The 11,509-nt window shown below is 31.2% G+C and overlaps 2 protein-coding genes across 10 annotated transcripts; both read right to left on the bottom strand.

The window, feature by feature from the left end:
* Positions 1–290: 290 nt before the first annotated feature.
* LOC123918621 (copper transporter 6-like) lies at positions 291–1,047 on the bottom strand. Of its 2 annotated transcripts, XM_045970696.1 has the most exons (2): positions 896–1,047; positions 291–865 (listed from the first exon to the last, which is right to left on the bottom strand). In XM_045970696.1, exon 2 carries the CDS (start codon positions 862–864, stop codon positions 421–423), a length of 444 nt encoding a protein of 147 aa, XP_045826652.1. In that variant the 5' UTR covers position 865; positions 896–1,047; the 3' UTR covers positions 291–420. The 2 variants fall into 2 exon arrangements, with proteins under 2 accessions (XP_045826652.1, XP_045826651.1); XM_045970695.1 differs by having other exon boundaries at positions 291–1,046.
* A 3,953-nt stretch (positions 1,048–5,000) lies between these two features.
* Positions 5,001–8,968, bottom strand: LOC123918622. 8 transcript variants are annotated; one of them, XM_045970701.1, is made up of 9 exons: positions 8,673–8,966; positions 8,552–8,560; positions 7,227–7,538; positions 6,900–7,138; positions 6,590–6,808; positions 6,404–6,496; positions 6,218–6,322; positions 5,444–5,764; positions 5,001–5,347 (listed from the first exon to the last, which is right to left on the bottom strand). In XM_045970701.1, the coding sequence occupies exons 3-9, from the start codon at positions 7,534–7,536 to the stop codon at positions 5,282–5,284; spliced, it is 1,353 nt and encodes a 450-aa protein (XP_045826657.1). In that variant the 5' UTR covers positions 7,537–7,538; positions 8,552–8,560; positions 8,673–8,966; the 3' UTR covers positions 5,001–5,281. The 8 variants fall into 8 exon arrangements, with proteins under 8 accessions (XP_045826657.1, XP_045826656.1, XP_045826655.1 ...); XM_045970700.1 differs by having other exon boundaries at positions 7,227–7,546; positions 8,552–8,590; XM_045970699.1 differs by having other exon boundaries at positions 8,552–8,590; positions 8,673–8,965.
* Between the last annotated feature and the right edge of the window lie 2,541 nt (positions 8,969–11,509).

The raw sequence follows: 11,509 nt of genomic DNA on the forward strand, positions 1-11,509 counted from the left end.
TTTCGTCCTTTCAATTTTAAATGTTGGGGTATAAAGATAAATGTTGGGGTAGGAAAAAAAAATCTGGCATGACTTGAGCCACCCAAAGGTAGCACTAATGGACCCCCAATCGTAAGTTTTTCTCCATACCTCCTCACCGGGTCTCTGTACCCCACATCTAGTGTGGAATATTCCAAATTATCTCAAAATTGGAACTACTTATATGTATGAACCTCTATAAACAGGTTTAGATTACTCAAAATTGAAACTAATTATGAAGCTCTATAAACTACAGTACATATATATCAATCTATAATTTAAACCATTTAATTTGTCACAAAAAAAAAAACATAAATTGCAAATCAGCACTAAACAGTTTATGATATCATTAATCAAAATTAAGTAACAGACAAAACAAGATAAAACAATTACAGTAATTAATTAACAAGATATGGGAGGAAGATCATAAGGTTCATCATGATGTGGTTTTCTGAAAGCACTGCTACATAAGAAAAATCCAAGAGCATGACCAAGAACAGCAACCAAGAAAACACCACCATTAAAAGACATAAGTGCCAACATAACCAAATAAGCTAACCCAACTCTAACAACATGCAAAAGTGTCTGAACCAAACCGGAAGCAACTGTGTTTGAACCGGGTTTAATGAACCGGGTCCTTGAGAGTAACTCGATGAGTAGAGACATGATGAAAACAATAATCAAAGCCAATACATACATACCAGTATCACCATTAGGCCAATTATTGAAGAGAATCAAAGCATCTTTACCCCAAAAGAATGTCATGTGTATCATACTATGACCCATCATCATGGTAGTACCATTGGTTGATGATGATGGCGGTGATGACATGTTCATACCATCCATGCCGCCGTGGTGCATGTGACCATCATCCATGAGATCTGAAGCTGCTATGGTTTTTTGGTTATTGGTTGGGTGAATGTAATAAATTGAGTATTGATTATTTAGGGATTCTTCTGTTATATCCGTGAAGTGGTAGTACAGATTTTTGGTGAAATAGGAAAATTCAATCGTATATCACTCGTATTGTACTGCACAGATACGTAGTAAAGTACTGATACGTGGAATTAAATGGAGATTGATTTTTATTTTATTTTGGCTTAAATGCAGTTATGATCCCTTATTTTGAATTTTTTGAAGTTTTGTTCCCCGTATTTCAAAAACCAACTTTTTAGTCCCCTATTTTAGATTTTTTGTACTTTTGGTCCCTCACTTTATTTTGAGTCAATTTTCATGATGTGACATATGACACATGGAAACTACAATTACACGTGACATTATTGTTTATTTTATTTCAATAAATCATTTTATTAAAATTTATTTTGATTAATAAAATATTAAATAAATAAATAAATAAATTAAAAGAGATTAATCCCAAAAATCCCTAATTTTCCCAGATTTCTTCATCTACGATCATCATCTCATCTCAAATCTAGATTTCTTCCTCATCCTATCTTCAAAATTAGGGAATGCTTTGTTGAGTTGGTTTTCCTTTAGGTCTGAAGTTTTATGTTATGAGGAAAGTTATAGAACAAATAAACTTGGACGGTAAATAGGTAATTTTATTGATATTGGTTAACAATTAACAATGAACGATTTCCTGATTGAAAAACATTGAAAAATTTATTGTTCACATTAAGTGGAAGAAACGGAGAAAGGTTTTGGTGAGGTTGGTGATGAAGATGAATAAATTTGATTTTTTTTTGTTGATAGACGAATAAATTTGGATTTGGAGATGAGAGGATGAACACAACTATGATGGTGAAGAATTTTAGGAAAATTATGAATTTTTGGGATTAATCTCTTTTAATTTATTTATTTAATAATGTCACGTGTAATTGTAATGTCCATGTGTCATATGTCATATCATCAAAATTGACTCAAACTGAAGTGGGGGACCAAAAGTACAAAAAATCTAAAATAGAGGGACTGAAAAGTTGGTTTTTGAAATAGGGGGACCAAAACTTCAAAAAATTCAAAATAGGGGGATCAAAACTGCATTTAAACCTATTTTTTTTAAAAAAGAGTCTAAGATGTCAATTTCATCCGTAAATGGTGATCTCTCCATGATTGTCCCGTTTGGAGATATATTCGAAGATGGAAAAAAAAATTCTATGGGGATGATGATGGGGGAGAAAGTCCCCCGAGAGAGGTTTGGAGATGGGAACGAGATTTTATCTCCCGTCACCAAAATCTTTATTAAAATAACATTTATAAATATATATTTAATTACTTTATAAATTATTTTTAATTATATTTTCATACAATGTGTGTATACATTTGTTTATATATGATGTTTATTAGTGTCACAAAACTCACAATAATATTTAATATTTTTATTTTTTTTATAATTAAACTTTAATATTTTATTTACAACTAATCTGTTTGAAAATAATAGAATTTTAATATTTTTTAAGGTCGATGAATCTCCGTGAGAACTGTGGGGATATGTGGGGATGATGATAAAAGAAGAATATTTTTCAAAGCGGGGAATGAGAACGGTGATGAAGAATATTTTATATGGTAGAGCAAAGAGTAGGAAAATATTTTCCGCTCAATCTCCACCCGATTGACATCTATAAAGAAGTCTAATGGTTAAAAACATCTTTTAAAATAAATAAATGGATGATTTTTTTATAGGAATAATTCTTGACAAATTTTATTTATCTTGTGGCCGAATTCTTCCCACGAGAACTAGTGAGGTTCATATATAATTCGAAGTCTGTATCATATAACACAAATGGTGATTGAATTTATTGAGTGATTGTGACTTGTGAGGCACGTGGTTGTGGTCACAAACCAAACTATAGGGATAAGTTATGCCGTATGCAAGTGAAACAGCTACACAAGTAGTAATTCAAATCATGTTATAGTTTTTGTTTTTCTATAATAAAATGGTCTATAGTTAGTATTTAGGGACTAGTAACTAACAATAAGGTAGTTTGTTACAGTTTTTGTTTAAAAATGGCTAAATGAATTTAAAAATGGCAAGTACGAGTGACTAGAAACCAAAAATTATTTCGTTGATAACTTAAACTCAAATCCTCGCAAACTATTCATTTCTTAGGTGGAGTTTACAACTCAAATATAGTACACATTTTTTTTCTTATAAACCAAATAAGGCAAATATAGTACACATTAACCACTAAATTTAATTTAGTTTATTGGTGACAAAGTTTTTTTTTTATTTTTTTTTTATAATTAATGGTGAGAAATTTAAATAGTATGTATGAGGTTCAAACCTCATATTATAAAAATAGTTATCAATTACACTTCTTTTTATTTTTGTGAATGGGGCAACAGCCAAAACACTCCGTCGAAATAATAACAAAACTCCAAATGTTACCAATTAGTACTAAAAAAGTTTGGAGATCAGTTTTGATATTAAGTGATTTTAGCTTATTTCTGATCACAGTTGCGGGTGATCGAACATTGGTCCTCCCTACCAAGTTCAGCGTCAATCGCCAATGAACCAACTAATGATTGATATCTAATTGGGAGTTTTGTTAATTCATAGTTCAACCACGACATAAAATTTGCCAAAGAATTGTCGGTTCCTTTAGTTGTTTTCTATTTTGACTATTATCCCCTACGATAGGAATTAATTAAGGTCTATTGGAATTGATATATTTTTGAGCTTATGCGAAACAACTTATGTAAATAAATAAGATTTTATGTATTATTATAAGTTTTTCAAGGTAGTTTATGAGAAAATAACTTTTAAAAATACAATTTTTTTTAGTGAAAAGTGAAAACTTATGAATTAATATAAAAGTTTATTTATTTGCATAAGTTATTTTCATAAACTCAAAAATAAGTCAAATACAAACGGACCGTTATTCTTTTTTATCTATTACTAATATATTAAAATCGATTAAAAATAGGAATATAGAAATAATAAAAAGAACAATACTCTATGAAAAAAAGAAATATAAACAATTTTTTCATTAACAAAAGAAAAGAAACATAAACAATTTTTTAATAAACAATATTACTACAAAGTTTAATACTAACTGTTAATAATAATATAATAAAGTTATTATTTCTATAATAAAGTTATTTAGTTTCAAACTTATTAAATTACCCTAAATATTCCTAATAAAATTTATAATTTTTAATTAAAAAATATACACGGGACCATTATTTTATTTGTCGTTGAAACAAATAAAATTAAATAAATAAGTTTACAAGAAATAATTAACACAATCATTTCACTTATATTTTAACAATATTATATAAAAAAATAAATATTTAATTTTAAATAAATTTTCTACATTAAATATCAAATAAAATTCAATGGACCCGTGCGGCACGGGTCTTTAAACTAGTTTATAATTAAAATATAAACGGACTATTATTATTTTTTATTTATAATATTCATTTTAAAATGTATGAGATTCATTTTGAAATAGATGAGAATATTTTTAAAATTTTGAGATGTAGGTCAATTAGTCTCTTAGAAGTTTGAATCTCTCAAATGATGACCTATTATTTATGGAACCTCGTTATAACCAAGCATAAGAGTTATTAAATTACCGTCATATTAACATGGATCCGGTGGCAACTCCAAGAATACACTACAAGAAATTTGACTTATAGCCACGGCAAAATCCCGTAGGTAATGGTCCCAAAACCGTTGGTATAGGCCAAAAAACCTACACCAACGGCAGTTTTTTTCCGTGTACTTTGCTTCGCTATACCCACGGCAATACGCGGTTGCAATAGCCTATAGCTACGGGTATTTAAGGCTGTTGGTCAAAATCTCATACCTATACCCACGGCAATCGATAATAAGAAAATCACAATACCAACGCATTTGTCCGTGGGTATATGTTTGGCAGAATTTTTTTTTTGGAACATTTTTTTTTTAATAATAGGTACTTTTTTTTAGTAATAACAAAAATTTGCAGACTATATTAAAAAACTAATAAGTCTTGCAAACATCTTAAACTAACAAAGTATATTAAAACACCAAAACAATGTTAACTAGAAAAATCTCCAAAATTGAAATTGCACCAAATTTTTTAAAGTTAAATAAAATTAGTACAACTTGAAAGCAACATGACAGCCACTGTTTGCTTGTAATTCACCCTAAAACTACAAATCGAAAAACTACCAACCACCAAAATACATGTGTATGTCATCCCTACCAAACAATAATCTGAAACGGACTTGCAACGGAATCCAACTAGATAGTAGCAGCCCCCAAAACCAGCCAAACAGGACAGCAAAGAACCCAGAACACAATATACGTTTTCTCTCTTTAATCTTCGTTAGTGTATGGATTCGGAGAATCCGTTTGGTTAGGGGAACTAGAAGAATCAGTAACCTATAGAAAATAAAAGAAAACAAATTTAGGAAATCAATTTAATTGACGTTTTCATAATATTCAAAATATGAGCTCAAAGTGTAAAATAAAATATACCTGTCTTGCAGCTCGTAAAATGTCATTCACATCTTCTCCAGAAAATCGATTTTGAATCAATGACAACACATTTACCAACACCGCATTTGTATTGTTTTGTTGTTCTTGCATTTGCTTAACTTTATCGCGTAACTCTTGATTTTCGGACAAAGAAGCTTTCAATTTTTTGGGTTTGGGAATCTTGCCCATACAACGCACTGGTCCTCTTTTTTCAGGTCCTTGTACTTTGGAATATATATCATCCATCCAAGGCATGTGACTTTGTATCTCTTGGACCGATTGAGATGTTTCAACCTCATTATCATGTTTCTTTAGTTCTTCCTAAAACATATGATAAATCATGGAATCAATAGCAAAACAATACTAAATATTGACACTAATTAGTACTAATTACAATTGAGTCAAGTCAAGGCATTGCACAGGTTGAATCATGGCATTTCACAAAAACTGAAAACCAAAGCTTTAATGTTGGTTCACTAACTGAATTGTAATTTCATACAGTCCACAAACCTGAACCAAACCCAAATAACCCAACCAAAACTGTGTGAACCGAACTGCTCAAACCCACTTATTTTCACCTGTTCAAGGAGTAGGGAGCATTCTAAATCCTGGAAATTCAATAACTACAATATGATGAAGGCCCAAACAGAAGGCAACAAATGAGAAGGCCAAAACCAGAAAAATATAAGGCACACCAACAAAGCCAAAAGGCATAAACCAGAAAACCTTATGAGGCATGATAATCAACTAGGTGCGAATGAAAGAAAATCTTACAATCACTCTTGAAGCTTTTTCACTAACAATTGAACCATCTTTACGGGTACGAGTATCAATGTAAATCTCTTTACGTTTGGGTGATACTCCATTGCCTTTTTTTTTCTAAAACCAAACAAACAAGATTATAGGTAATTTGTATTATAAGTACAATGTACTCAATAAAAAGTTCAAAAATATACAAACCTTTTCATCAATAAATATTGGGAGACTTTTTGTACCCAGATGATGAACATCTTCAAACTTAGCACGATTTTGTCTATTAATTTTACTTATTTTCTACAATTTATACAACACAATATTAGTCAAGAGAAGAAACCATGGTTAAAATATAGTTCATGTTATGAAAGAATCTATTTCAATTTAACTTACTTGGGCTTTTTCAGAAAACCAATGATGAACCAATTCTCTCCATTGATCGGGATCAACCCTACTATCTGGTACAACAGATGCAACTTCTTCTTCTGTTTTACTTGGATCATATGCCTTTCCTTTTAAATCGGTCTTCCATTGTTTCCACTTGTCGTTCAACTCAGATTTCAACATTTCCCTTGTTGTGTCATTTATAGGAGGAATGAACTCAAATTTGGACTAAACAAAGAGAGAAATGTTAAACAAATATAACATAAAATAAGTGATAATAATTTTGATACATCATGATTTAAATATAAAATTATAATACCTCAATTTTTTTCAACATAGCAGATTTTTGCTTTAAGGGCATCTCTTTCCAAGATGTGTATTTGATGGGAGCAAATTGTTTCCTTCGAACCATACTTCCTATGAAACGATTAAGAATTCCCCCTTCCTTACCAATGGGTCGACCATATTTATCCAAATTAACAATTATGACATCATCATCATCCATATCCCATACATCTAACATTCTTGTTGGGCCTCTTTTTTTTTTAGGTTCAACTTCTACAAGTAAAACATAAGACATAAAAACATAAAAAATTATGTTTACATAAAATAAATTGTAAAAAATGAAATTATTTATAATTTACACCTTTTTCAATATGAGCTTCTTCCGCTTCTATATCAGAAGGAATGGAGTGGGAATCTTCAGACTCGTGTGTCTCATCTTCCATATGACTAGGATTGGAGCGAGTTTCTTCAACACCACTTCCTTGGGCATGAATTGAGGTTCTAAGAGTTTCTCCAACACTACTTCCTTGGGCATCAGTTGAAGTTGTATGAGTTTCTTCAACATTACTTCCTTCGGCATGAGTAGAGGTTGTTTGAGTAGCATTACTTCCTTGGTTGGATTCTTTTAATATGCGACGCCCAATATTTAATTTTCTCGTCGTCCTTCCCATTGCTGTAATACTTTCAATTTAGCAAGTGGGTGATTAAAAGAAACTTGAACTAGCTTTTGACATAGAATAACAAATGATAGAAATATAATTTTTAAATTATGTAAACTTAAAATATCAACAGTTAGCAACAATATGATGACCATAAAATACAAAAAGAATGAAAATATATATAGAAAAAAAAATAATGAGTATCAAATCAAATTCATTAACTAAACAAAAAGTCAAGTCTAATTGCATAGAAAAAGTATAAACTCATTGACAATTAAAACATATCCTTCTCTTCTTCATCCCCATCCTCAACCAAAACTTATGGTTTAGCAGGGCAACCCAACCAAAACTGATAGCAGAACAGAATCAATCCAACACTAAAAAATTTCAATCCTCGATATCTATCTAAAATTAAATAACACCACCTATAACACAACTCAAAACAAGAACACCTATAGCAGTAGCAAAGAAAAACCATTCCAACGCATGATAATGCCATCCTTTTTTTTTTAACACTGATAATGTCATTCCTTGATATCTAAAATTTAATAACCCCATCTATAATAACAATTCAAAATAGCATCACCTATAGCAGCTATACAAATGGACTTAGCAGTTAGCACCACCACAATTAATAGATTTTATAATTTTAGTTCCACAATGATGATATGGCCTTATTCAATTGTTACGGAGCATGTTATCAACTACACAACTTATATCAACTATGAATTGAACTAGCAATTAGAGAAAGGATGTGAAATAGTAAAAAGTGAATGAAAGATTGACTTCCAACCACACAAATCAAAGCAAAATTGGGGAACAATTGAAACTAGAGCTAACCACAAATTTAAGGAACAACAAAATCAATTAGGGTTTTTATATGGGATTTGAGGGAGAACACACAATTCATATTAAAGCTAATGATAGATGTAAGGAGCGACAAAATCAATTGGGGATTTTATATGAGATTTGAGGAAAACACAATTGAAATTAAGGCTAACCACATATTTAAAATTAGAATACAAACCTTTCTTTTCTGCAACAATGGAGAGGAATCGAGAGGGTTCTGGCAACAATAGAGAATGACAATGACAATCGAGAGGGTTTTCTGCAACAATGGAGAAAGCGCAGTTAACATGAGAACTTACCTCGCGAAGAAGGTCGACTCACAGTGGGAGAGAGCAGCGGTTACGACTCAGTGGGAGACCGAAGGATTAAGCGATGGGAAAGAGAATGTGATGATGTTAGGGTTTGTGATCTTTTGAGTTTTTTTCTTATTATTTTCGGAAATCAAAATCAAAATAAGCAAAAAATTAAGGAGGGCAATAACCCCGCGCGTTCAATATTCACCAAATTCACAGCGGGAAATGTGAAAAAAAAATTCCAGACCTATACCCACGGATAAGAGACACCTACACCTACGGCTAGAACTACTGTGGCTAAAGGTGTCCGTTGGTATATGGAATATTTCTTGTAGTGATAATATTAAGTTTGGGCACAATTTTAACCGAAAATGCACAAATATATATATATATATGTTGAGCCCGGGCACGTGCCCAGGCTCGCCGGGCGGCAAAATCGCCCCTGCATGTATCCTAAGGGGATGTAATACTCCTTCAATGTGCTCTGTTTGTCATAGATATGTTGAATTCACTTTCCACTTATTCTCTGAATGCACATTTGCTCATTCCATTTGGTGTTGGTTTGCTTTTGTCCTGAACACACCATTGCAGTTTGAATCTTTTGAGGATATGTGACATTTATGTGACAATAGCTGCATTAATTTACCTCTTGAATGCTATTTGGTCTGTTGAGAATGACAATTAATTGAATACATTCTTTTTAAAAATTAAATTAAGGAAGCTATGCTTTTTTTCTCCGTAGAGAAAACGATTACCGGTTCCATTATTTTAAAATGATGGTGACATGACCCAATAACCAACTGAGTGTTCAATATAGTGTGTTAGAGAGTTTGTCTTCAACATTTCTTTAGATTTTTTACTTATTCCTATCATAGAAGAAGGTAGTCCCAAATACTTATCGATGTCAAGAACAGTTTGAACCCCAATAATACTTTTTGAAAATTGATACTCTGCCTAAAAACTACTTCATAAGTGGCTAATATGTTTTTCATAATCTCATATTCTATATCACTAGCTCTAAAGAATAAGAAACAATTATCTACCAAAGTGGAAAATAATAGGAGCATTCCTACAAATTTTGACACCATGAATATCACCTCTCCATTCCACCTTATAAGAGCTGATAAAGTTTATGCACATATAATAAACAAGTATAGAGAGCGAATCTCATTATCATAATCATCTACTCGGAGTTCCTTCCTCACAAGTCAATGTCTCAACTAACTTTCTGTTCCATTTTATAAGACTTCATTTGACTAAATGTACTATTCATATGTATTGTTTTGACCGTATTTTTCTAAAAGTATATAAATGTAAATATTATCCTATAAGATCTTGTTTGATTTGTATCGACAAGTATTTTCAAAATATCAAAATTCTATAATTTTTACTAATAGACAAATAAATATATTCGTAATCAAAGTTATATATCGGTGTACGTGCAGTGGTAAACTAATTCTTATAGGGAGGGAGTATTACGTAGTAGATTGTGTTTAAAATCTAATGATCTGTACTTCTAACCTATCGTGAATCTTAAAGAACCTTATCCACTTGAGATGCATGGTACGTGTTGACTTTTGGTCTTGGACTACCTTTATGAAGTCATGGGTTTCGACTAAAAAAAAGAAAGGAATCATGTGTAAACATTGTTTATAAGAATATACAAATTTCTTTAGCTTCTTTTTCATGTGAGATGTGCATCCCTTGTTTTGGAGTTGATCCCTCCATGAGTCCCAAGTCCCAGGTCCCAGCACGTGCTTATTTTGTTGTCTTCTCAAGTGGGTGGGTCGGTGGCACTGATCAAATTATGACTTATTGTTTATGGAACCTCATTATAACTAAGCATAATAGTTATTAAATTACAGTCATATTAACATGTATCCTAAGAGGATGTAATACTCCTTCGATGTGAGTCATAGATATGTTGAATCCACTTTCCACTTATATTTTGAATGTGCATCTGCTCATTTCATTTGGTGTTGGTTTGCTTTTGTCCTGTACACACCATTGCAGTGTCAGTCTATTGAGGATATATGGCATTTATGTGACAATTCATGGTCCTTAGTGTAAACTTTCAATTAAAGCTGCATTAATTTACCTCTTGAACGCTATTTGGTCTGCAAGAAATAAGGCAATAACAAAACTCCTAATTGGAAGTCTGCAATTACTTGGATTTTGTCTAACGGGTAATAATACTATATGTGTCTCATCTTCTTCCATTAGAGACTTTATGATTCTAAAGAGCTTCAATATTACCATACATCTTCCACTGCCTCCTGATATTACCATACATCACTATAAATATAAATTTTGTGGTGTCTCATGTATATAGGAAGGAAAATCAATGTGCAGATAGGCGCTCTGACATTGGTTTAAGTATTTATAGTTTTACAATTTGGAATGAACTCCCCCCTCAAATGATTTCTTTTTATGTTGACAATAGATTAGATAAGCCTAATTTTAGGTTTGTTCATATGTAAGAAGGTTCTTGGTCTAATCCTGCTCCTTTTTTGTATATCTCTTATCACTTTTTGATATAATCTATTTTAAGATAATTAGTAGTTCTTTGTTACTAATACTATATCCTTTTTTATTATTATTATTTTATAAAAAATACTCCGAAAATGAATAACCATCTCAATTGTCAATGTAATATTAATTACTTTTGACTAAGTACTATTGATGACTTGCATGTCATCACTTAAAAGTCAATACCTTTCAATTTATATTTTGGTAAAGACAAATATGCAAATATATACCTAATAAAGACAATTTAGTAAATAAAAAAAATAAATTTTATATTTTTTTCTCAATAAGGATATAATTGTAAAATTTCTCACTCA

Source organism: Trifolium pratense, linkage group LG3 (assembly GCF_020283565.1).
Source record: "Trifolium pratense cultivar HEN17-A07 linkage group LG3, ARS_RC_1.1, whole genome shotgun sequence".
NCBI lineage: Eukaryota > Viridiplantae > Streptophyta > Magnoliopsida > Fabales > Fabaceae > Trifolium > Trifolium pratense.